General features: G+C 39.1%; 1 protein-coding gene across 1 annotated transcript in view; it reads left to right on the top strand.

Moving 5' to 3' along the window:
- Positions 1-10,822: 10,822 nt before the first annotated feature.
- The window catches only part of SESN3 (sestrin 3), a 49,671-nt gene continuing 32,884 nt past the window's right edge, over positions 10,823-27,609 (top strand). The window contains exon 1 of the mRNA XM_081100143.1: positions 10,823-11,221. Within this exon, the coding sequence (XP_080956269.1) occupies positions 11,144-11,221 (78 nt within the window). The 5' untranslated portion in view covers positions 10,823-11,143. The remainder of the gene's footprint in view (positions 11,222-27,609) is intronic.

Genomic DNA, 27,609 nt, shown 5'->3' with positions numbered 1-27,609 from the left:
CAAGCTGCTGAATTACTAAAATCAAGTAGGTTGAGGTATGAGGAAAACAATTCTATTCTTGTTCTAACTAGCCTGGGAACTTAAACTTTTATGTTTTTCAGGATATACACCAAAGCTCCAGATAACCTTCTGATTACCGACTGAAGGACCCAGGAAAGAATGTTCGTGACACCAGTCACCTAGAAGATTACCATTTCGGACCAAGCCGGAGGCTTAGATTGCAAAACCGACTCTCCTTGAGAATGTACTTTTTACTTATAAAGAACCCTCAGCTTTTCTTTCTTCTTTTAAGAACTCTGGGCGTTGCCTAGTTGTGTTTCCAGTTTGCAAACCCTATGACCCTTGAGTAAATCTTTATCAGTATTTCCAGCAAAGCTTCCAAACATTTTTTCCATTCATTTGGCATATATGGTGCCAGTGTGATGGAATTTGAAGAACACTCCACTTTGATTCTTGTGCCACAAGTTGGGCTTGAGCCCTAGTGCTCTGTTGCTCCCCCAGCGGCCTTGGGATTTCAGTGGAGAGTTCTCTCAGTTCTAAACCTCCCTACTTCGGTTGAGATTCAGAGCTTTTATTCTTGGGTCCTTTGATACTGTTTTTGTTTGTTTGTTTGTTTTTAATGGGGGTGCCCTATTTCTAAGGCTATTATGGAGGTCCATTCTAGTCCATTCTCTGCTAAGTATTTTTAGATGGGCTTCTGATATGAAGGACAATTTGGATTTACAGTGAGCACTCTGGGGATTTTTGGAGATCCCTAAATGAGTATATTTCTGTGCCAATTGGAGAATCTTAGAAATGTTAAACAAGCTGAATGAGAAGCATTTTTCAATTGCTACTTAGAAGCTTCTAAGAAATTAAATTATTCAAAAATGATCACCTTAACTGCTCTTTCGTCTTTGTGTCCAGCCATGACAACTTTCGGGGACATTCACCTGTAGCGTGGGACCTTCACCCTTTAGTTGGGAACTCCAGCTAGTTATATATACAAACATTTTGGTTCCTTCTCTTGTGCCTTTTTAATCAAATGGACCAACTTAGCCAAATTAATTTAAAACTCAAATGGCCATTCAGGAAATCCTTTAAGTCTACACCTCAAGGGCCCTCCTTAGAGAGAATTCCAAACTTCTTGGGAACAACAGAATGCATTCTTTCATTGACAGGCACAGATTCTAAAAGACAAATTGACTTTCAAAATAGTTCTAAAAGGACCCTAAAAGAAACTTTGCAGGTGCTTTAAAATTTCTATTTCTCCCTCCTGAAACCTGATATTTCAAAAAATGTAATAACTCTATGATCAGAAATTCAGCAAAATTAGAAAAAGATTCAAAGCCTAATAGAAAATTTTTTAAAGCCTTCTCCCTTAAACTAAAATAAAACTATGTATCCAGAGGGAAAGAAGCAAATTAGGAAGATGTGCTTGGATGGGTAGATATCCAAACTACATGGTTAAATTACAATCCAGTTCTTTGGAGGAATTGAGAGCAACTATCATAATCTTCTAAATTTTTGTGAAACCAGAAATGCAACTCTAAAAGCAGTTCAAAGCCCATCTATCTTTACCATCCTCAATTCCTCGGACTGAAGAAAAAAAGAAAATGAGGGTTTTTAAAAACACTAACTGCTGATCTGGCTCCAAGATTTCTTGCCAAGGGCAAATACAAATCTTAATTGTCTTCTGAACAAATATTAATAAGAACAAAGCCTTAACCATCTGAATGAATAAATGTAACTTATAAATTAGTGGGTTTTGTCTTATTATACCTGTCTCATGGCTAAAATTTTAAAAACAAATCAGGTATGTGTTTACATCTGTCTGTGTTGTGCGCTATCTTCTACTTTCAGATGATATTGCTAGTTTGTAAAAGCTGTTTAATTGGATTAAATGAATTCAGTGCTTATATAAAAATTCTCAAAAATAACAGAAACTAACCCATATGCTTTTCAGAATCACTTGATCTGAGAAAATATTTCATGGTAAAGCTGTTTTGAGCTTGGTCTGGTTAAATAAGAATGTCTTTAGAGTTATAAGAATTAAGTATAATACTTTTATTTTACCTGGGATTACAAAAAGAAGTTCATATGATCTCTACTACAAAATTTGTCAGCAGGAAAAAATACCTTGGGATAATAACTACTCAATTATAATTATTGCTTGATATCTCCTGGAGTTTTAATGGGTAATCTAAACATAATTACTAAGAACTAATAATCTAAATAGATGTAAGTAAGATAAAAAGTTAGATAAAATGTTTTAGCAATAATTGTTATATATACTTAAAATTGTTTCCCAAAATCTTTTGATAACTTGAAACTTTAGTTTTACTAAGTTAAGTTAAATAAGTTAAATTCATTGAATATCAAGATAATTTTCAAGTAAGATAAAATACTGAATCATTAATTGTTGTGTTAAATAAGTATGTATTTATCTACTTTTGACTTCTTATTACAGAGAAGCTGTAAGATAAATTTGGATTTGCTAATGAATATGTCTTGTGTTTTGTTGAGGAAGCATATGTTTCTAAAAATTAGGAAATATATTTGTCACTAAAAGAAACTTTGTTTCTAAAAGCTATGAAGTGTATTCATACATTTGCCAATCTAAAGAATGCTAATTGCTTACTGTTTAGTTGTCATTAGAAATTAAGGTTTCTAAAGGGTAGGAGTTCTAATTAATATGGAACAATGCATTTTCAGCAGAAGAAGGTTAAAAGTATGGAAATGTTGCCCAGCCTGCATGGCTCAGTGTTTGTGTGTCAACCTATGAAACAGGAGGTCACAGTTCAATTCCCAATCTAGGCACATGCCTGGGTTTCAGACTCCATCCCAAGTGGGTTCATGCAGGAGGCAGCCAATCAATGATTCTCTCTCATCATTGATGTTTCCATCTCTCTCTCCCTCTTCTGTTCCCTCTGAAATCAATAAAAATATTTTAAAACAATAAATAAAGTATGGAAATGCATTTTTGAGAGAATTAAAAGAAAATGGTTTATTTTAAAATAAATTGATTCTTTCTGAATGAGTAAGAAGAGACAAACTAAGAGAGACAAGGAAAGTTGTAGAAGATTTGGGAAAAGAAATCTTGGGGAAAAAATTTAATATGTGACCAAGATGAAAAAGACTGAAGAAATTTGTTAAAAAGATTTTTTACTAATAAGCTTTAATATCACTAGTGTGCTAAAATAATAGTCTTTCATCTGCTAAAAGGAAAACGTCTTCTTAGACTATTTGTCTGCTCCTATTAAGGTAATGTGAAAAGTTTTCATCTAATAAAGCAAAGTTTCTGTGTTCTATAAAAGAAATCTGTTTTATGTTGCCTTAATCAAGTCTTTGATTAGCTAAGAAAACTGAATCTTCTCAATGATAAGAGCTAGCATTCTGTATCTGTCTTTAAAATCTTTTATTGTTACTTTGGTCATATAGATAATTGTGTTATTTTGTAATAATTTGTGACTATTTAAGTGTATAAACGTTAAGCCTTCTTTATGTTGTATCTGGATAGTGTATGTTGTAATTGCTCCAGAACTTGTGTGAAAATCTGGAAGTCTCATATGTCCGGGCTTAAGATGTCTGTCATCAAAACTGAGGCTCCCATTAAAGTGACTGAACCTGAGTGTCAGGATAATGCCCTGGTTGACTTATACAAAAGCAGCAACAACAACATCTATAAAGACCGTGGCACATGTGGATGCAGTCTCTTCTGCTTCTGCAGAAATGACCCCTCAGTGCCAGACTTCAGTCGTCTTGATGCCCTTGTACCATGGCAACAGTCTGCTCCTAAATCAGAGAACCTAAGATGGGGACACAGTGGCTGTATATGGAATGAACAGTTGGAGTTATGGGAAACCCAAGACAACCTGTGGCATTTCCAGTTTTTGCATTCCTTCATCCAGCATAGTGCGTGTAAGCTGGACTTCATCCAACTGCCACTCAGTATAGGTTATCAATATGTTCTTGTATGAATGTTTTCCAGATGGTTTGAAGCCTTCCTCTGCTGTAAGGCCAATGTCCTGCCAGTAGCAAAGAAACTATTAGAAAATGTATTTCCCACTTGTGGATATATCTTCCACAATTTCTAGTGTTCAAGGCACAGTTCACTGGGAAAATCATACAAGCCGTGATGGAAAGCCTTACAAACTTCCTGGAATTATCACTGACACTGACACCCTTAATCATCAGGCAAAGTTGAGAGAACAAATGGAAAAACTGGATTCATAAAACTGTTAACAAAAAGATCAAGATCAACAAGAATTAATAACATGAGACTGATAAGGATAATGATCATTTTTATGACTTTTTGTTTGAAATATTACTGGGTCTTTAATCTTCTGTTTACCAGATACAAGGAAACCTTTTCTCTGGCGCTACCTATGACTTAGAGCAATTTGGTAAACTACCCTATGTGAGCAGATATGAAAGATTTCTCTTTTTATCCCTATTTAATACCTCCAGAATTCAGAAGCTCTCAGTGAGTCTTCTTATTTTTTATGGCAAATTTGCATAAGTTCAATAAGAATCTGTTCTCCTTGTAATAGGACATAATTGGAAACTGGTTATATTACCAAGGCTTTGACTGAAATGTCATATTTGAAGAAGACATGCATAGACTCAGATATGAGCAGACAGCTTTAAGGAACTGCCTTACGAAAGCCAATAAAACCATTGGGTATATCAGCTTGGTACCTTGCTTACAAGATTCCCAGCAGCCTTACCAGGTGAGTCAGGTAGGTCAGTTCCTGGCAGTGCAGGAATCTTAAGATATTTGGGGGATATTGAGAAGAGAGGAACTCACCCAAGTATTGCAGGCAAATTTTCCTTATGAAAAATTCCAGAAAGATTTAATAGAGCCTATAAGGTTAATTATTATTTTTCTGCTCCTATGTAAATAACAGGCTGTTTATTGAAACTAGAGCCATTTTGCAAACAATTTAGTATTAATTTGGCTATCGGTGGTAAAAATGAGACTGATTTAGAGAGAAAAATTGTTTCAATCATATACTTTTGTGGATGTTAGAGACTAATGCTGTTCATTATGTTTTAAGGTTTTGCTCCTACCCATAAACTGGACTGGATCTTGAATTATTCTAGTTTCTCCCAACATCTGGCTTATTCTCCAAAATAAATTTCTAATTTTTCTCTCACCCTTCTGATATGGAATCATTGAGAACTAAAACTGCCCTTTTTCCAACACAGTGCAAGCTAAAATGGAACAACTTAATATAGACTTTTCATATAGAGATAATAATTTGCCTTTTGTGGGAAAATCACCAGGGCCATTCAAACTGCTAACCAGGAGAATCTATCAGATTGCCACTGCCTGCCTTCACTCCATCTGAAGTTGCTTCAAGCCAGACATCTCAAAATCTTCTCAACTAGCTACCTTTAACACTCAGAAACTAGAATTATAGTGTGCTTAAATTAGACATTGCTTTTCTTTTGTTTTTATAGAGATGCCTCTTATTAAATACTTGATTGCTTGTACCATAGGCCTAACTTTGGGAGTCACCTGCATCATTGACTTCTGAGATGAGAGACAACTGTTTAATTGAACTGACCTATTCTCAAGACTGAGACTGGTTTCTAAAACTGATATCCTAACATATAAAAACCCAGGGTCCATAATGCTCAAAATGACAGATAGCTTGACCGACTGGAACTCAGTCCTGGGTTGCCATGGTGACCCAGCACTGACTGCCCCTGCTGCGGGCACAGCGACCCAGCACTGACTGCTGAGGAGGCTGTGAATTAGGCCCAGAGAGAGGCATGGAGAGAGAAGCAGGGTCTGATCCATAGCCTCCGTGGCAGCTGTTGATCAGCTCTTGCCTCTCTCTTTCTCTCTGGGCCTGGCCAGCAGCTGTGCCTCTCTTTTCTCTCCAGGACTCTGAGGGGCTTCTGATCAGCCCCACCTCTCTGATCAGGCCCAAAGACAGGCCCATAGATGCTGACTGGCATAGAAACTGACCAATCAGAACCAAATCTAGGTGAAATGCGAGGAGCCAATGGCTGCCTAGGAGATGGAGATTGACGCTGACTGGCATAGTAACTGACCAATCAGAACCTAATCTGGGTGAACTGCGAAGGCAGAACCTAAGGTGGGGACTGAGGAGGGGAAGGGCAACAGCTGTTTGGTCTAAGGTGTAAGAAAGTGGTTCAATTTTTTAATGAGCACTTTGACAGTATAGTGCATATGGCTGGCTATCAGTCCAGATATAGGGATTATGTGTTTTTGTCTGCCAAGAGCATCTCCTCCTGCTGAAAAAAATCCGCCCCCCCCCCATTTAAACAATTCTATCCTATATAATCTATCTATAGCAGGGGTGGGCAAACTTTTTGACTCGAGGGCCACAATGGGTTCTTAAACTGGACCAGAGGGCCGGAACAAAAGCATGGATGGAGTGTTTGTGTGAACTAATATAAATTCAAAGTAAACATCATTACATAAAAGGATACAGTCTTTTTTTTTTTAGTTTTATTCATTTCAAACAGGCTGGATCCGGCCCGCGGGCCGTAGTTTGCCCACGGCTGATCTATACTAATAAAAGGGCAATGTGTTAATTAGACTGGGTAGACCGGCCATCTTCTGGAAGTCTGACTTCCTTCTGGACAAAGCCATGGTGATGGGGGCTGAGGCAGATGCAGTTAGGGGCAATCAGGCCAGCAGGGGGAGGGGGCAGTTGGTGGTGAGATCAGGCCAGGGGGGGGGGGCAGTTGGGGATGAGATCAGGCCTGCAGGGGAGGGAAGTTGGGGGTGATCAGGCAGGCAGATGGGTTAGGGGAGATCAGGTAGTCAGGCAGAGGGGTTAGGGGCAATCAAGCAGGCAGGCAGAGGCAGTTAGGGGCGATCAGGCAGGCAGGCAGGTGAGCGGTTAGGAGCCAGTGGTCCCAGATTTCGAGAGGGATGTCTGACTGCCAATCCCACAGGGATAGGGTCTAAACTGGCAGTTAGACATCCCCCAAGGGATCCCCCATTGGAGAGGGTGCAGGCTGGGCTGAGGGAACCCACCCCGTGCACGAATTTCATGCACTGGGTCAGTAGTATAATTATAATGTCTCAATTGGTCCTTTCCCAATGACTCAAACTAAAGTATTGAGCTGACTATAAATTCATATATAGCAAGCATGTCTTTAATCCATATACCAGCTCTGATAAACCTAAGAAAGACATTGCCACCTTGCCATCAGATGACTTCAAAATGTTTTGTTGGATCTATGATGTCTTCTGAGAGGAAAATCCTGATCAGAGGGGGAAAACGAGGAATAGAGTAAAGAAATAAAAAGGAGTACTGTAGCAAACTGCTAAATTATTAAAATCAAGTAGGTTAAGGTATGAGGAAACAATCTATTCTTGTTCTAACTAGCCTGGGAACTTAAACATTTTTTAACTTTCTTGTGCTGTGTCAATGTCTGTGTATGTATATATATATATATTTCAAACCTCCAGATGACCCTCCGATTACGCCCTGAAGGACTAAAGAAAGAATGTTCTTGGATCCAGACCACTTGATGTCCAGTGTCCAGACCATGGGCCATGGAGACGATTACCATTTCCCCCCAATCCAGAGGCTAGGATTGCAGGACCGATTCTTCTTAAGAGTGTACTTTTTACTATAAGAACCTCAGCTTTTCTTTCTTCTTTGGAGAACTCTGGCTATTGCCTGGTTGTGTTTCCAGTTTGCAAACTCAGAACTTTTAATAAATCTTTATCAGTTATTTCTAGCAAAGCCCCAGACTCTTTTTGATTTGGATCAACAAGTGTGATCCAAGATTTATTTGCAAGTCGCTTATTTTCTAAGTCCCACTCTCTTGATGATATCCAGGCTAGCTAGGAAAAGAAGGGAGGGCAGGTGAGGAATGGATGAGACAGAAAGGGTCCAGATGCTGAAAATTACCACAGAGTAGCGAGAAGGTATGGTAGGCCTGAGGGTGTGAGAACCAGAAGAAAGTGTGGTTGCTGTGCATTGAGAATGAGTTACCAGATTGAAATTTTCAGGCGTGGAACATAAACACACATGTAACAGTTCAACATAAGAAATGGCACAATACAATACATGGTTAACTGTCAATAAATGGCATTATAGACAATTAATGTTATAAAAACTTGGGGAAGTTTGGTGGAGAGAGCCATCATTAGGTCACATACATGTATCTGGCCATATATTAGTGATGATATTCCTTTAAAACTTCCCTTTAACAATCTTTGTTAGAGGAAATAACTGTGTAGGGATGAACTCTCCTGCCATTCTTTCTGGAAAAATTTAGTTACTGAAGAAGCTAAAAGGGCTTCATTGTTAAATAATTTTATCTATTAAGTAAAAAGAAATGTTATAAAAAGAATATGATAGAAAATAATTTGGGCTCAGTTGGTTAGAGCATTTTCCTGATATGGCAAGGTTGCAGATTCCATCCCTGGTCAGGGCACATATAAGAATCAACTAATGAATACATAAATAAGTGGAACAACAAATTAATGTTTCTCACTCTCTCTCTCTTCTCTCTCTCTCTCTCTCTCTCTCTCTCTCTCTCTCTCTCCAAAAATCAATCAATAAGTAAAACTTGTGAAGTGTTTATTTCTAAAACAAACAATAAATAAAATAATTAAAAGTTAATATGCTATTTGAGGAATTTCAATCTCTGCACAAAAACTGACTTCATCTTTCCATTTCTTCTTTCCTTTAAAATGTAGTCACATGAAATCTGCTTTATAAGACAGAACCAGTTAGGAATGTAGTCCAAGAAATTTACCACTAAATTGAGACACATACATATTTTAGTTCTGGGAAAACTGGGCCTTGCTAACTTTCTTCCCGAATTTCTTGGTTGTTTTTTTGTTTTTTTGTTTTTTTTGCATTGGAAAGTATTTGGTAATTTCCCCCATTGCTGAACTTTCTTGCTTTTTACAGTTTCTCCTACCTGAATTTTAAGCACCTTGTCCATTCTATTGCTATTCTAAGCTATATTCTAGTCTACATAGCATTAAGAGACTTTTAGCTGTCACTAGTTTAATGGATCAACACATTTACCCAACCACATAACTTAGACCCTTTGGGGGTTTTCCAGTCTATTTTAATCTATTTAAACCCAACACTGGCAGATTTCCACTTCCTTTGTTCCTTGTGTAGACTTTGGTTTATGCCTGTTGGTCTCTAAAAAGGAGAGAGGAGGCAGCTGTTGAAAAAAAAATGAGATTGGCAGTTTTAACCACACAGTTTGGTCTGATAGCTTTGATATGCTAAACTTGCTAGCTCCTCCCATTGTACCTTTCTGACTTTGCATCACAACACCACACTGAATCCCAAAGGAAACCGGGGCAGTTTTTTTAAATTAAAAAGGAAAGAAAGAAATGCAAACCAGCGAGACGGTTCCTCTCAATCATCACAGACTCAATCTGCTAACTGCAGGCCTTCACAAATCTGCGCGCACTAGCGACCTTTAAAACGGGAGAAGCCGAGAATACTGATCGTGCTCTAAAGAGGGAAAACAGGTGATGTCATAGCGCACAGTCCTGTCTGGCTGCAGCCCAGGCCGGGCGGGGAGTTGGGGACGCAGAGCTCGGCGTCAGTGGCTGAAACAAGTTATCTCCGGGGCCCCAGGACACCGGTGAGATCCCGGCACCAATCAGGTTCTTGCTCGGCGCCTGCCTTTGTTCTCACTGGGGAACAGGTTTCGGGGTGTCTAGCCTCGGGAACCGCATTCGACCCGCACGCGCATTGCTGGCCTCCTCGGGCGATCTGGCTCTCCCATTGGCCTTGTCCCCCTCCCATCCGGTCAGCTAGAGCTTTCCCCAATGACATCTGCCTTCTCTCTCCAGGGCGCGAACGCAAAAGCCCTGACACACCATTTTTTTTTTTAGCTGTGGAAGAGGCCGGTACAGACCAATAGTTTTAAAAGGCAATTTGTTCTCCGAACCTTTAGAGAACAGGGCTGTGCGTTCTGCAGGTATTTGACCAGCTGCTTTAGAAAGGACTTTTGGGTGAGAAAATAAACCTGTCTCCTTGCCCCTTTAGTGCTAGACAAATAAAGGAACTTCCATTACCGAGGGGACTGCGAGAAGGGGCTTCAGATGCAGAGGAAACCGCGAAACCAGAGGTTTTGTGTCCTTCCCCCCCTTAACTGATTAATGGTGTAAATATGCCTCAAGCATCCCCTACTTTACGCCCTTGCCTCAGGTAACTGGTCTTTTGCAAACCGAGACTCACGATAAATGATGCATAAAGTTCTTAGAGCTCCCTGGATGCAAAGCGCTACGTGACTGCAGTCTTCTTTACAGCTAAGGTAACATTTGGGCAGAGAGAAAGCCTACCCATTGACGTGATGGTATGAAAATTTTAGTTCCCCATCCCCACGCCACCTTCCAAACCTTTCTCAAGAAATCAGGAAATATTTAGTTCAGTTTTAGATCAACTAGCAAGCTCTAGCTCCCAGCTATTTATCTCACTCACTATTCCTGCAGGGACCTAGAGAAGGGGGCGTGGCTTGGCTGCGGGGAGGGACTGGGCTTCCCGAGTTAATTTGCATATGACACACCTTCTTCCTCCTATTGGCGGAGCAGCACAAACTGTATCCCCTCCCATCTCACAGCCTAACTAACCCGCCTTCTCCCTTCAGTACTGAGCCGCCGGGATGAACTTAACTTGCCCAGAGATTCAAGGCATCCTCGGCCTCTGTGATTGGCCGACGCCGCTCCCGACCGAGCTGTAGTTGCTCATAGGCGGCGGGCTAGCGCCCGGGGGCGTGGCCGGAGCTGTCCGATTGGTGGGAGGGGGCGGTACCGGAGCGTGAGGTGGTGAAGGTGGTGGGGAGGCAGGGGCGGGGCCGCACTGAGGCGCTGCGGCGGCGGCGGCGGAGGCAGCGGTGGCGGCTGCTCGTCCTAGCCAGGCGGGGGCGGGGGTCTGGAGGATGGGGGCGGGTGGAACAACGGGCCGGTGAGGAGCAGCCGCCGCCGTCTCCGCCGTCGCTTCGGCAGCCGCCGCGGTGGTCGCCTCGGACAGCGCCGCCTGCTCTCGGGTCGTCTCGCCTCCTAGCCCGATATCCCGCCGGAGGAGCGCGGCCGGCGGCGCGGGGACCGTCCGGCTCTGCAGCGGCCCAGGCGGCCGCAGTGACAGCCCCGTCCCGGCCCGCCCGCCCGCCCTCGGTGCCCACAGCCACGATGAACCGGGGCGGCAGCAGCCCGTCGGCCGCCACCAACTACCTGATCTGTACCAACTGCCGGAAAGTGCTGCGGAAGGTACGGGCTCGGCCTGGGGTCCGGTGCGGAGGGGCGCTCTCCGCCGGCCTGGGCTCGGGCTGCTCGGCCGGCCGGGCGCGCTCCTGCAGCGAGGCTCCGAGGGACCCCGGGCACCTTCCCCCGCCGAGGCCGGGAAAGGGGGCGTAGGTGGAGGGTGCAGGGTGGAGGCTGCTGCTTTGTAGCTCGGCGGGGACAGACTCTGGTCCCGAGGGGTTGGCGATTTTTTTTTAACTTTTTATTTTTTTGGTAAGGGGGTGCTGTGTGCTGTGTCTCGGCTCATCTTACCTAACCAGCCGGCTCCTCGGGCGCAGGGCAGGGTGCGGGGAGGACCTGTTCGATTCTCCTGCCGGTGCTGTTGATGGAGGCCGGAGTGAAGTCGGAACGGCCAGGTCTGGTCTGGAGGAACCTGGCTCCCTCCCTCTTCGCGTTGGCTCTCTCTTGCGGGTGTTTTTGTTGACTCGGTTCCCTTCTGCCTCCCTGGCGTGCTCTCTCCCCTTAACAACCTCCCCCCCCCCTTTTTTTTTACATTTTTCTGATGGTCGTCTTGTGCCTATAACTCAATCACGCAAGGAATTGGTAAAGCAGCTTGAACTTTATGCCCATGGGAAATGCTATTCGACCTTACAGTTCCTCCGGCAGGGATGGGGCGGGGGTCGGGGGGGCGGGAGGAGACGGGGGTGAACGAGAGTGATTCCTTTTTTAGCAGCCCCTCCCCCGCTCGCGTGTGACCCGAAAAATCGGACGCACCACCAGCTTATTGCTTCCCGGAGTGACTGATGGAAAGTTTACTCCGGTATTGTTTGGCTTACTTGGCTTAATCGCTCCGTTAGAGGGAGGAGGAGGGGGGGGGCGGGCATGTCGCTTTAGACCGAGAAGAGCTTTTAATCAGACTTTAACACTGGCCACTGGGTAATATCATAATCAATCTATTCTTTCCCAAACCCTGTTTTTTGCATGTCGTTAAGTGCGGACATTCGTGGCGGTGCTTCTGTTTGCCCAGTACAAATGAATTAAAATTGCTGAGTTGTGCAAACGCGTCGGGACTGAAGGACTAAGATGAATAGGGCACCGTTTTTTAGTCCACTTCTCTAAATACAGTTCAGTTGGGATTGCTCTTTATATATTAAAGAAAAGAAAAAGAAAGGAAGCAAGCATATAAGTAAGCAAGCTCAAATATTTGCGCTCTTTGTCCAAAAACTGTTTTTCTTCCTCTGTGGGTCAGGCCAAGTGCCAATCAAAGTTGTTTTTCAAGCCTCTTTTCCCTGCAGTAGGGCTGCTGCTTCCCTCCGTCCCCCCCCCCCCCCATTTTATTGGAGAGCTTGAAGAAGGCAAAGAGATTGCAGATTTGAAGTTAATCGAACAGTTAAATATGTCTTAAATTGTGTTTATTGAGTATGTTTTTCTTGAAACAGATTTTTATTCAATGTTCACGTTGAGTATGTGCAGTTATTTTTTTCCATAAACTCTGGGATCAAATTACAGTTGATACTTGTTCAGCTCATTGTAGGGCAGCTTGTGAGAAATGTAATGGATCAGAAGTGCAGATCTGCTTAGTTCAATGTTAACTCTTTCGCTTCAGGGCCAGATGTCCACTGAACTAAACTTTTTAAAAAATTATTATTTCCTAACTGTAAAAGTGGTAAGTTATGTCTTTAACGTGAAAAAAAAGGTGTTGTTTAATACACATTTGATTAAACTCCAGCCTGGTTAAAATACCTTTTTTTTTACTGAAGCAGCGGTTCTCAACCTGTGGGTCGCGACCCCTTTGGAGGTCGAATGACCCTTTCACAGGGGTCGCCTAAGACCATCCTGCATATCAGATATTTACATTACGATTCTTAACAGTAGCAACATTACAGTTACGAAGTAGCAACGAAAATAATTTTATGGTTGGGTCACAACATGAGGAACTGTATTTAAAGGGCCAGAAGGTTGAGAGCCACTGATAGAGAGCTATATTGATTTTGCTTTTTTTTTTTTTTTTTTTTAGTGGCTTTGTCAATTTGGTAGGCTAATAAAATGGAGGGGACTTTTTTTTTCTTTTGTTTGAACTATGGCTATGGATTCATCTTATTTTGCTACTACCATTCTTTATATCTTTCTCTTAGCTTTTAGGAAACCATTTCTGTTTACCTAGAAAGAACATCATCATTTCTAGCCATTATTAAAAGAAAAAGGTAAACGGAAAATGGATATTCACCATTTTTATAGTTTAATTACTATGCATACCTCTGCCAATATTCCAGTTTTTAACAACTCCAAGGGATATTTAATATTGATTCATGCAGTAGCATGAAATAGCTTTAGATGGAAATGGAATTGTTTGAGCCAGTTATGACATGACTTGGCAACATAAGTAGCTTTTTAAGAGTAGTATTCTTAAGTGCTCTTTAAAAATAAATATCAAGTATTTAGCATTTTAAATTCTTTATCATTCTAAAAGCATGTAAGAGTTTATTTCTAATAAAGAGATGGTTTTCTTTTTGATACAAAGTATATATATATAAATTTTGATACACAGTATATAAAATTCATCTGCAACCCTCAAAATGTGATTCTCCACATTTATTCTGTTTTCTGTTTAATAATGTGTTTAGTAATAACCAAGTGAGTCATAGCATTTTGAATTTTTGTTGGGAAGAATGAAACTCATGCACACCCAGTGTAAATTATTCTTTGCAGTTATAATCCTCATTAATGATGGGGAAGAGTCACCTTTATAGGTGGCATGATGCCTTTTTCTAAGTGGCTTAATTTGTTGAAGTGTGTTGATTTGGGGGTATCTTCAAAAGGAACTGGATTCACCTTCACATGAAATAATTTGGTTTAACTCTGTATCTGAAAATTGAATTGTATATTGTATGAGAATCACATTTATTCTTAGAAGTGCCTTTATAATTTTGATTCAGTGTCCTCCAAAATAAAGAGACTTCTTAAAATATTGAATATAATTTGGTAACCTTCGGTCAGTAAAAAGAATGGAGAAGTAAACCACAGAGGGAAACAAAACAAAAAGACTGCCCTCAAATCTGTAACTCCTACTAAGTCCAACTTCCTCTGTTATCAGTGAAATAATTCAACAAGGTTTCTAATAAAAGAGGAAATGCCTATATTAAGGAAAAGTTAATGAATTTTTGAAGAGTAATACATTTTACTTGAAGAAATTCCAGGAGCAACTAGATAATATTTTAAAGTGGAGTGCTGAACTACATTAAGAAAGGTAGGTCACTGTCAGTCCACTCATTTTCCAATAAGTAAAAGGTGGCCTATTACAATAGGCTATTAAGCAGTTAGTGCTATTGAAGTAAATAAAACTCTGCACCATAAGTTAAAGGTTTAAACATTTAAAAATTCTTAGTATGTTCAGTAGTTCCAGTGGTATATGTTTGTTGGTTTGTTGCGTTTTTCCACTTTGCTTATATAGTAACATATTTTGACACCTTTTCTTATGGGTTTATAAGTGAAGAGACTATGAAATAAAATGAGAAATATTGGGTTGAGCTATATGGACCTCATTTTTCTAGTCAAATTTGTCAGTTAATAGCAATTTTATATGGTTGAACCAATAGAATAGAATTGCTATGACTATGGATTAGTGGTTGTATTCTACCTTGGTTAATCAGGTTTCTTATGTACATAATTTTGATTGTCAAAAGCAGTTTTTTACTGTTTTATTTTAAACTAGAGGCCCAGTGCACAAGATTCTTGCACTGGAGTGAGGGGTAGGGTGTCCCTCAGCCACACCTGCACCCTCTCCCAGTCCAAGACCCCTTGTTCCTTCCCCTCCCCCCCCTTGCCTACAGGGGAGGAAGGAGAGAATATGCTTGCCAGCTGTGAACTCCGCCAGCTAGCTGTGAACTCCAGCTAGCTTCTGGCTGGGGAGCGCTCCCCCTGTGGGAGCGCACTGACCACCAGGGGGCAGCTCGTACATTGAGCATCTGCCCCCCTGATTGTCAGTGCATGTCATAGTAACCAGTCATTCCACTGTTCAGTCTATTTGCATATTATGCTTTTATTATATAGGATGAACTAAGCAGAAATTAAGCAGTGAATTTATGATAGCAATCCAATATGCAATGGTTTGCAAGCTGTTTTTTATGGAGCCCTAAAATGCTTGTGTTCAAAAATGCTTGAGTTGGATTAAATTTTCAAGTATATTTTAAATTACTTTAAAATTATAATTTAAAAATATTGCTATCCCAAAATATGTTTTATCAAATTTTAACATTGTTTAAAAAGTTATCTTTTGCTACAAGATTATTCTGGTACAGGGTTAAAATTCAATTCTGTACATATCTACTTATGTTAAATTTTTACTTGTGAGAACACAAAGTTACTGTTATCAGTAGTTGTTACTTTGTCACAAAAACACATAAAAATAATGGTTTTGTGTATTTATGTACTTCATAGTTCAGTTTCAACATAAGATTTCATTTGTAAAAGGGATTCCACTGCTCTTCCCACTTCCCCCATCACCAAATAAATTGCTAAAACATAACTGCTAATGTAGTGATTCTGGAATTCACAAAATGTACTCACAGTTAGGTCTTTGGTAGGTTCTTATATTTTGGGCAGGTTAGTTAACTTCCTTGAAATCTAGTTTCCTCTGTAAAATGTTGATAACTTCTACTTACTTTATAGTTAGCTGCATAGCTTGAGAGAAGTAATGAATGTCAAAATACATTATAAACCATAAAGTACAACTATAAATATAAGAAAGAAAAAGTCAAAACTATTAATTTTCTTTTATCCAGATACCTTAATTATTTGTATGTGGTGGCAATATATTTCAGTACATATTGAGTAATTTGGTTAGTCTTCACTTTTCTGTCCTGTTTCCTTATTGCCTGTAAATGAGAGGTAAAAATATGCTTTTAGTTAGAATGATCAATACTTTAAAATTTGTATGTATATATATATTTATATCCAACTCCCACTTAAATAATAATTCATTGAGTACCTTTTGGTTTTTCAAATAATTAAATAAAATTGCCTTTTGGACACTTTTAACAGTTGAGGGAAATTGGTACTCAATTTGAAAAGACTAATAGTTAAGGATGGTTGTGTTTAATAGAAGTTGGGGCAAATCAAGGGTAAAGCAAATAATTTTTAATTATTTTAATTTGGGAAAAAAGTTATGAAAGTAAAAGTCTGTCTTTTGCCCCCATGCCTTCATCCCTTCCTTTTTTGCTCTTTTGAAGGGATTGGGTTATGTTTGTCTAGAGTCGGGTTCTCAACCTTCCTAATGCCGTGACCCTTTAATACAGTTCCTCATGTTGTGGGGACCCCCAACCATAAAATTATTTTCGTTGCTACTTCATAACTGTAATTTTGCTACTGTTATGAATCATAATGTAAATATTTGATATGCAGGATGTATTTTCATTGTTACAAATTGAACATAATTAAAGCATAGTGATTAATCACAAAAACAATATGTAATTATATATGTGTTTTCCGATGGTCTTAGGCGACCCCTGTGAAAGGGTCGTTTGACCCCCAAAGGGGTCGCGACCCACAGGTTGAGAACCGCTGGTCTATCCAGTGGTTGGCAAACTGCGGCTCGCGAGCCACACGCGGCTCTTTGGCCCCTTGAGTGTGGCTCTTCCACAAAATACCAACTTCTGCGCATGGGCCACGAAGTTTCAATCACACTGTATGTGTGCGCCCGCACGTGGTATTTTGTGGAAGAGCCACACTCAAGGGGCCAAAGAGCCGCATGTGGCTTGCGAGCCGTAGTTTGCCGACCACGGGTCCAGACCATTACAGTTTTTAGAGTGTTTTCATGTAGTCTTAATTGATTGTCACAAACTGAGAAAATTCAAGTGGCATGGACTTTGCCATATAATTAGTAAGATGCCCATTTAATTCTCATTACTGCTTCTATAGTAACTAAACCGTATTTCCATACTTCTATTGTCTCTTGCAGTGTTGAGGTTTTCGGGGAATATCCCCACTCCCAGCTTTGCATCTGGGAAATGTCTATAAGTACCTAAAACTCTCCAGGTAATATTGGTTGGAAGTATGAATTTTAGCTACCCTAACACATTATTGCAGATAACTGGAGGGAAAGGAGAGGATATAGCTGGCTATTTTTATTATCTCTGTAACAGTTTTTGTTATATTCCTTAATAAGATAAAGTAGCACTTGTCAAATATGATCTTCAGATCCTGGGGGGGGATGTCCAATACACTTTGGGGATCAAGAGGTCAAACTATTTTTATAATCATACCAAGACTTTATTGCCTTTTTCACTGTGCAAAAGCATTAGAAGTAAAACTCTGCTGGCCCCATAGTGTAAGTTAACCCTTTGAGTGCCAACCAGTATCCTAGGAACTATGCTAAAATGGCCAAGGCATTTTAGCTGATTTTACAGCAGTTTAGGAAAAAAATTATGAATCGCAAGTAAATGAGGTTACATATTCAAAAACTTAAAGAAACCTTTACTACATTTGTTTTCTGCACTTAGGTGCCATCTGTCAATAAAGAGTGAACTACTAGCATCTAATAGTGACACTGCAGGAGGAGCGCGATTGCGCTCCCGCACTTTTGGCGAAAGACAGAGGAGCGCGATCTCTAGGGGTTAAGGTAGTGGCACCAAGCAGTTATCATTGTATTCTTCACTACCATATATTCAGTGAAAAAAAATGCCAGTTACATTTAAGAGTGTCCTTGAAGAAGCAGTAAAAATTTAAAATGTTAATACCTTAATCCTTGATTGTCCATCTTTTAAAAATATCTTGCATGACAAAATGAGAAGGATATAAAGCACTTCTATTGCATAGCATACTCCTCATTTCTATAGAAAAAACCCTTGAGCAGTTGTTTTAGTTACAAGCTAAACTAACCACTTTTTAAATGTAACCACACTTTAAAAAATGTTTATAGCAGTTTTATTCAAAACTAGAGGCTTGACGCACGAAATTCATGCAAGGGGCTTGGCCCTCGCAGCCTGGCTTCATCCGGAAGGACATCCAGAAGGTTGTTCGGCTACCCGGTCTAATTAGCATATTACACTTTTATTATTATAGATTGCCCAAAACTGGAAACACATATCCTTCAGTGGGTGAATGTAAAACAAACTACATCCATACAATGGAAACTTATCCATAAAAAGCAAATATATATGAATCTCAAAGATGTTACACACTGAAAGAAGCCAGTCTCCATATGTTACATCCTCTATGATTCTATGTACATGACATTCTGGAAAAAGCCAATCTAAAGGGACAGATTGGTGGTGAAGGTTTGACTAGAAAAGGGCAGTGTAAGGGGATTTTCTAGGGCTATGGAACTGCTATGTCGTGACTGTGGAGATAGGAAGACAAATATGTTAAGACACACAGAACTGCACATACGAAAAAGTTAATTTTATGGTATGTTAATTTTAAAGTTTTCAAACTGTAACCCCATTTTTATTTAAAAAAACAAACTTTGGATATTTGATTAAAATTTTCAAAAAACACATGGACACGGACAGTGTGGTGATTGATTGCCCAGGGAAGTTCAGGTGGGGGAAGGTGCAGAAGGGTATGAGGGGATGAGTGGTGATAGATGGAGACTTGACTTGGGGTGGTGATCACACAATACAGTGTACAGATGATATGCTGTAGAATTGTGCACCTGAAATCTGTATAATTTCATTACCTAGTGTCACCCCAATAAATTCAATAAAAAGGAAAAAAATCTTAAAAAAGAATAACGTGACCCTAAAAATTCAAAGAAAAAACTGACAATATTCATTGCCTTGAAGAAATTCAAACTTTTAAGGAAATAGTAGAATTTTGGAAAATGTGTATCTGCCATCATTAGCCTGAAAGCTTCCCAGTTCTTAAAGGCTTTCTCTTCGGTGATGTTAATGGATATGCTTTTTTGATGCTGTATAACAAAATGTGTCAACATTATGAAGATCTGCATAATTTAATAATCAATATCTTCCAGATGATCAATATATAAAGCCATTGCTACTCAGAGCCTTTCTTTTACAGCTAAGAACCAGCCAAGTAAGCACAATGGGCATAATCTTTGCCATCTGACCATTCTTCTTTATCCCAGGAAATAAATGTCAGTTGTTTTTCTTGAATTTTCAGGATCACTTGACTCATTTTTGAGAAAATGTTTATCAAAATCATACACGGATCAAATAAAAGATCCATTCAACGTATAAGACAGACAAATGGATTTTAATAAAACAGGATAGAAAGTTAAGTTTACTGGTGGAGTTTCAGATTCTACATGGCAGCTAACCTTCAAGAAGCTACTTGTCACGTTTCAGTGTGGTATCGAAGAATATTCACAGTTGTCTTTTTTGTTTTCCAACTACATATCTGTGGGAGCCATATTTTCTGCACTTGAAAGCATATCACAAGAGATTGAATGAAGAAGCAAATATGAAATTCAGCTGTCTTCTATTAAACAGAGATTTGCAAAAAATGTAAACTCCATTCTTTACTGTTTTTGTTTTGGAAAATTTATTTGTACAAAAATATGTGACTTAAGTTAACATTAATGGATTATTTAAATGAATCAAACATTTATATTTTTCTCAGTTTTAATTTATAATAAAATAAATATTGGCAGTTATAACCCACACATAACCAACAGCTTTTTGGGGTCTTCAATACTTAAGAGTGTGAAGGAGTTTCAAAGCCAGTATTTAAGAACTGCTCAGCCAGAGTTCCTCACAGCACTGAGTGGTACCTATAAATTCTTCAAAACCCTGTGACAGCTCCAGACAGTCTTCTCTAATCTTCAAACTCTGCCTTCTCCCTCTGTTCACAGGACTGCCATGCTACCCAAGTATACTGCATTTATTGCACTTAGTACATTGAGTTAGAATTAACAGTTTGCATATATCGTTCCCCTATGAGGTTGCCTCTTATTTGGGATCTGGTTAATGGAAAATTTATTTTTAGCAAAATAGGATTTTGATTTAAATATGTATTGCACTTACATATATTAGCAGTATATTTACATTGGATACAATATAATCCAATAAAATGAAATTTTTCTCATTTTCCAAAATATGTCAGATGTGGTATGTCTGTTCTTTACAGCCATATTTTGTTCTCTTTATCCATAAGGAACACTTTCAGAAGTTCAGTAGCAAGGATTATTTTGTCATATTTGTGACCATGGGAATGTTTGACTTAAATATTATACCACATTTTGGACAAAGTTCTGATAGGGAGCAAGAATGTTAGTCCATTTAGAGGGTCAGGATACTGGCATTGGCTGTTGATTCTTCTCAGAAATGTAAAATGGCCATTGCTTTTATATGGACATACGCTCTGCTTCATGGAATCTTCTAGTATTCTGTAAGGGATGGCTGTTTCAGAGTAGTTCAAGGCATACCTTCAAACTTCCAAGATTTTCTGTAGGCCATCTCCTAAGGTTCACTTCCCCATAGAATTCTGTCTAAACCATTTCCTCTTCCACCTCCCCTCCTCCTTACCCCCCAAGTCCTTTACTTTGGAAGTATCCCAAGCCAGCTGTGATATCCTTGGCCAGCAGGCACTCCCTTGGTAACTGAACCAGAGAATTGTTCATAGGCTTGGACTACCTCTTAGCTAGCCTTTACTTTTTAAATTCACCCAGAAGTGAGTCATTCATTCCTCTGTGGGCCAGGATATTGACTGCCTCCTGAGGGACACGTGAATATTATGGGTTATTCAATGATGGTTTGAAATACCTTGTATTTTGCTGCTCAAAGCTTCTGAAAGGAATGGCAGGCATTTAGCTTTATGTTTCATAACAAATGTATTAAGTATATATTTGAATAAGTATGACCAATTATAAAAATGGCTGGTTTGGGGTGATTTTTCTTGAACCAGAGATTTCTTAACAAGTATAAAGTATATATTTGTGTAAGACTTATTTTCTCTACTAATTAGTAGCTACTTGTAATGGAAGTATATGTTCTTGTTTCCAGATATTTTATTTTTACATCTTCCTCTATTGCAAAGATGGAACTAGTCAGTAGAAGAAATGAAATGTCTTTCCAAATAATGGAGATGCATAAGATGTACCTCATGGCTAACTAAAGCTAGACTTTGTGGCATATTATTGTAATTCTCTGGTACTGTAACTCTTAGCTTTGAAATGCATTTTATAATATCAATAACAACAGTAGCTTCCCTACTTCTTATGTGCCATAGACTGTGCTAAGTATTTAAGCCCTACTTGTGTATCACATTTACTTATTATGAACCTATGAAAAATTATTACATTTTGTGGATGAAGAAACTAGGGCTCAGAGAACTTCAGTTACTTGCCTAAGGTCAGAGTACCAATAAGTGGCAGAACTTTGAAACCTGAGTTTCAAAGCCTGGCTCATTTTACAGGTATAAACACTGTATTGCCTTACATTATACATGTTTTTCTTTTATACAATGTAAAGATATAAAATGTAAAATTAACTAAACTTAATAGGACCTAATTGAGAGAATAATAGGAGTGATTTCAAATTCAGATATTTTCTACTTTATTTTTACATTAGAAATGCAAATTTTTCTATCTATAATAAGTTAATTGAGAAGCAAATTGAAGTTCTCATTGCACAATTTGACCCCTCTAGCTAGCTCTTTTATCTATGTAAGTCTGTTGTTAATGATGTGGCCATTCTTTCCTAATACCAGAATATACTTTTCCTAATTTCCCAGCAAATTTTGGCTTCTTCTTTTTGCCAATCAGTCATTTATTAGTTCATAGCATTGATCAGTGTTGCTATAGTATCTGTTGTATAAGACACTGTCTGGAAACATTTTGAGTTTAATATTGTCTTTTGAATGGGACCTCTAAGAAACGCCCTCGCTTTCTAGTAAAGTTTTTGCAGTAAAAATGATTTATTTATGAAGATAAGCAATATGAATGCTCATTTCCACCATTCATTTTTGCTTTCTGTGTAAGGCAAAAATAGTGGTAAAGGAAGGAAATCCTGGGACTGGTATCCTTCCATAGGCCTTTTTCTACTTACAGCTTCTATAATAATTACTACAACTAGAGAAGAGTTTCTAGTCTTACAAAGGGTATATGGTTGGGAGATGTGGTTCTGCTACATGTAAATTAGAACTCTTGAGAGTTTTCCATGGAAACACAGTGAAATATCTAGTTAAATTCCAGAGAATTATTAATATGACAGATAATAGTCAATAGGCATTTACTGATTAGCCTGGAAACCTAACCACTAGGTACAACATTGTTTCCAGGGGAAAATGCATCTTGAAATCTAAGTAATTGATTCACTGGAGGCTATCTTTCTTAATTTGTTATATTTAACACTATAAAAAGCGTGGTGATTTTGTCAAAAACCTTTTTAATTTATTCACTCTGAGGATATGTTTGGTTATTGTTGTGTCTAATAGGAAAACTGTTAATGCAGTTGCATTCAGTATTCAAAGAGGAGTTGAAATGAAGAAAGGGATAAAAATTGGGTGATAATCAGGGTGTTGGGATAATCAAGGGCCAACATCAAGCTGGCTTATCCTTGTTCACTTTGTACTAAGCCTCTGGCCCAGCATTTTAAACTAGATGCCGAATTTTTTGCTACCTATCATTGTCTTTAAGGTAATATAAATGAAAAAAATAATCAATTTTAACCCCGTAGGAAGTTTTCTTTTTATATGAAATAAGGAATTTAACATGCATAACTTAATTTTGGGTATAAATTAATAAAGGAAAACAAGCCTAGCAAATTTATTCCACTAAAAAAAGAATGAAAACAAAACAAAATTGCCTAACCTAAAGGTACCTTAGCACTGAGCCCCAAGTAATGTGAAAACTATTTTATCAAAACCTTTTGTATAATATATTACATAAAATTAGTGAATATTTAGTTTGGGTATAGAACACCCATTTGTGTTGTTTTATTTTCTAATGGAGTATGATCTGTAGTCTTTTGAGACATCTATTTATATAAAACCCTAACATGCAAATAGACCAAATGGCAGGACAACCGAACAACCGGTCGCTTTGACATGCACTGACCACCAGGGGGCGCGCATGCAACATGGTGAGCCTCGGCTGTGGTGGGATGGTGGAGCAGGTGAGTGGAAGCTCCAAATCAGGGCGAGGTGCCAGTCGCTGTAATCAGGGCAAGCCTCTGGTGGTTACTAAAAATTCTTTGCTCCCACACACTGCAGTCCTGCTCGGTGCTCACACCTGCTGCCAGTGCCAGCCCCACTCACACCCGCTGCCAGTGCCAGAGCTGCTGCTCACACCCACTGCCAGTGCCTGGTGCTGGCCCGGTGGCTCAGCGCTGTCAGCAGGTGTGAGCAGCAGCTGCCAGCCTCGATTGCTCCTCGGGGCTTCTCCACCTCACCTGCCTCCTGAGGGGTGATCCGGGCAGCAACTGCTGTTGCACCCACTGCTGGCGCCAGCCCCAATCTCTCCATGCTGTCAGTGGGTGCGAGTGGGACCGGCGCCCCCGGCAGCGCATGGGAGTGGTGGCAGCGGGAGTGGGGCTGCAGGCAGACGGGGGGAGGGGCCACATGGGCGTGTGGAGGATGGGCAGAGACCCGCCCCTGTGCCCACCGCATCCTTGCGGCCCAGTTCCTTTCAAGGTGCATGAATTTTTTTGCACTGGGCCCCTGGTTTTATATTGTGTAGCTTTACAATAACTACAAGGTACAGTTTCTAATATTCTTTAGGCAAAGTGTATTGGTTGTTGAACACCCAAGATTAGCATGAACTCATAAGTATTCTTTTGATTATGCAAGATACCTATTTAGTATTTAGTGCCCTTAAAAAACAAAGGAAAATATGTTTTGGTAAATGAGAATGTAGAAACAGTTCTCTCTGTTTTTGGTAAAAATATATAGATTGCCATTACATGCCTATTCTATGTCTCAATGCTCTTACCCTTTAATGGCCTTCATATTCTTAAGCAATCGAGAAATGTAAAGGCTGTACACATTTATAAACCAGCCACGCATACACTATGTGAATGTTTTATTCATTTATTTAGTCATTCAACAAACATTAATGTTAGGCACTGAAAGAACACAGACAGTGAGGACATCAGGGTTCTTGCCCAAGCAGTGTGGTGAGTTGCAGCATACACCTGGATCTCACAAAGAGATCTTCAAGATTATGCCCCTCACTTAACAAAGAGTAGAGAATAGATTTGGCAAACTTTCTCTGTAAAGAGCTAGATAGTAAATAATTTCAGGGTTCAGGCCTGAAGTACGGCCTAAACAGTTGTTTCTGTGACACCTACTCGAGTTTGCCTTTGTATATGAAACCAGCCATAATCAGTTCATTAAAGAAGGGATGTGGCTTTGTTCCAATAAAACTTTATTTATGGACACTGAAACTTTCATATAGTTTTCATAAACATTCTTCTCATCTTTTTCAATCACTTAAAAATACAAAATTCAATCTTAGCTCTCAGGTAGTGTAAAAAGAGGCTGGATTTGGCCAGCAGTCCATAGTTTGCTGACCTCCTGGAATAAAAGAACGTGCAATGATTTTGGCGTGAGAGGCCTAGGGTATGTGATATTCCTAAATTGTGTTTTGCTCATATTAAAATATAGATAGTTATAGTACCTATTTTTAAAAAAGGTTTTCTGTATCATTCTAATTATACTTTTATTGGTGTGCAAAATTAATCAAAAGGCAATTATATGATAAACACTGTCATTTGTTAAAACTTTTCATTTGAGTGACCTATCTACATAGCACCTGGATAAATACCATATAATTTGGATAGAAAGTTACATTTGTACTCTTTCCCAAAACCTAATTTATATGAAGGGTTTGGATTGATATGTCCTAGCACAAAATGAATCCCTCAAGAATCAGACTGTTTTATGCTGGTCAGAGTCCCCATGTTAGGATTACAGAACTCTGTTATCCATGTTGTTTTTGAGGTCTCTGGTGAAAATAATATGCAGTAGTTCTATAGACATTCTGTGACTACAGATAGGCAGAGTAGTTTTTCTACAGTAAATAATTGTCTTATTCCCTTGAAGGCCTAATTCCATAACTGACTTCCTCAACCAATATTAATGTAGTGGCACTCAAGAAATGCCACTATGTAATAAGTGAACCAAACACATACTTAGGAGCTATCAAGGGTAGGATATACCTGAAGACAGAGATACATGAATGTTGGTGTTGGATCTTTTGCATGAGGGGATGGTATAATTCAGTAGAAGCAGACATCTCTAATGAGCAGAAGTGATGGCTGTCAGTAATTTTAAAATGGGAAATCGATAGTTACTCGAAATATTTTTATGGAGATGAGATTTAAAAATTTCACACTGAGCACTTAACCAGTAAGTATAATATGGGACCATTTATCTGGGTTGCACATTTGTAAAAGTATCAGTATATGTTTCCATGATTGAGATCTAATGACAACCAGAGCAGTGACGCAGGCAGTGCATTGTTCAAGGTTCAAACCCTGTTCAATCGGAATTTTCGTTGAAATGAAGATTGACAACTATGCATTTTCATAATGTGTGGTTCAAACTAGATCTGTAGGGAGTTCTTTTGACCAACTCCTGTTATGATTGTATATTATCTATATATATAAAGGCCTAAGCAACCTTAATGACTGGACGACCAGACGACCGGCCGGTAGCTATGATGCACACTGACCACCAGGGGGCAGATGCTCAACACAGAAGCTGCCCCCTGGTGGTCAGTGTGCTCCCACAGCCAACCTCCTGTGGCTGGCCAAACTCCTGCAGTCCCTCCCCTGGCTGGCCATGGTCCTTCCGCCCAGCTGGCCGGCCCCGCCTGGCCGTCCCAATCACCAGCCAGGCTGAGGGATCCCAGCTGTGCACGAATTTGTGCACCGGGCCTCTAGTGATTATATATGGGAGAATTAAGAGTATATAACACATTCATTGATAGAGATGATCATTCTTCTTTTATGAAATAATCACTAATCTGATGCACTATATTTTAAAAAGCAAATTCCCATGATGTATAAGCAGCCATTAGTATAAATTATTATAAAATATCTTATTTTTCATTGATGTGTTTTTTTCTCTTCTGTCCTTTACTATTGGTCTTTATTAAAGCTATTGCAGAGAACATATCTGCCACAATGGCAAATGGAAAGAATGGATCATTAATGATTACCTTTATGAAAACTCCATTTAACTTCAGATATTTTTAGAAACAATTGGATTTTGAAAAATACCAAGTAAGAAATTAACTTAGGATCCTGCCACCAATGTGTTACAGAATGTTACTTCTTTAATATTAGTGCCTCTAAAATTTGAACCTTTTGTGGCAGTGTGCATTTGTTAATTCTAGTTTTTACTAAGACACTGTTACCATTCATTAATGTTATTCTGATGTCATAAAAACAAAGTAATTTGTCCTCTAGAACTCCTCCATTACTTTTTCAGTGGCAGGTATGCATTTCATGACCGTAAAAGAAGAGTGCTTGTTCTACAAAGCCATTTCCTTTTATTCTATCTTTATAGTCATTTTAATGCATTTTAGTGTTTATGGATAATTAACTATTTGATGAGTTGTAGAGCACTTGAAAACTAAAATGTAATGTGGTGTTTCCAATGGTTGTAGATGAATTTAAGATAAGGAATTTCTAAAATAAAGATGTAAGCCAGTTGGAAGTTAGACTGGACTCACAGAAATTTGGTACATGCCTTCTTCTGGAACACATATAATGCATAATTGCTTTACAGTTATTTCTAAGAAAAATTTACATTCAAAGACTAAATTCCTCCTCAAAATTTTATAGTAGATACTTGCTTTTCAAGGCCAGTTGAATTCACAGGCGACATAGGCATTTACTGCTGGTCAGGGGTTTATTTCCCTGAATATCATTGTAACTCACAGCAGTTCTCCAACCACTGGATAGCAATTTTTAGGAATTAACTTGGGGTTTTTTTATTGAATTAATATCCTTTTCAAATTGGCTGTTTGTTCTCCTAGAGACTAGAGCTATTGTTTAATTGAAAGTGGTTCATTTTGGGAAAAATTGAAGTAATTTATTAACCAGGAATAACAATTTCTATAGACTAATAAGCTTATTTAATGCCTGGGACAGTGGTTCTTGAAGTGTGGTCCTGGAACCAGCAGCATTAGCACAACGTGGGTGTTTGTTAGAAATGCAGAATTTTGGACCCACCCCAAACCTGCTGAATCAGAAATTCTGGAGGCGGGGCCCATTAATAGGTATTTTAATAAGCTCTCAAGTGAGAAAGTAGAACCACTGTTGCAGGATTGTTAACCAAATGCTTCTTCAAGTCAAAATTATGTATATCCATTTTATTTTCAGTATGCATTGTCAATTATTTGAGCAATATAGTGAAAAAAGGAAATTAAAACAATACAGTACTCTTTATAGATAATAATGGCAGTACCAGCTCTAGAATCAGGGAGATTCAAGATTCCTTTAGCCTGTTTT

This window comes from Myotis nattereri (genome assembly GCF_964212035.1).
Source record: "Myotis nattereri genome assembly, chromosome: 9".
Classification (NCBI taxonomy): Eukaryota; Metazoa; Chordata; class Mammalia; order Chiroptera; family Vespertilionidae; genus Myotis; species Myotis nattereri.
This window is presented reverse-complemented; position numbering and strand designations above follow the sequence as displayed.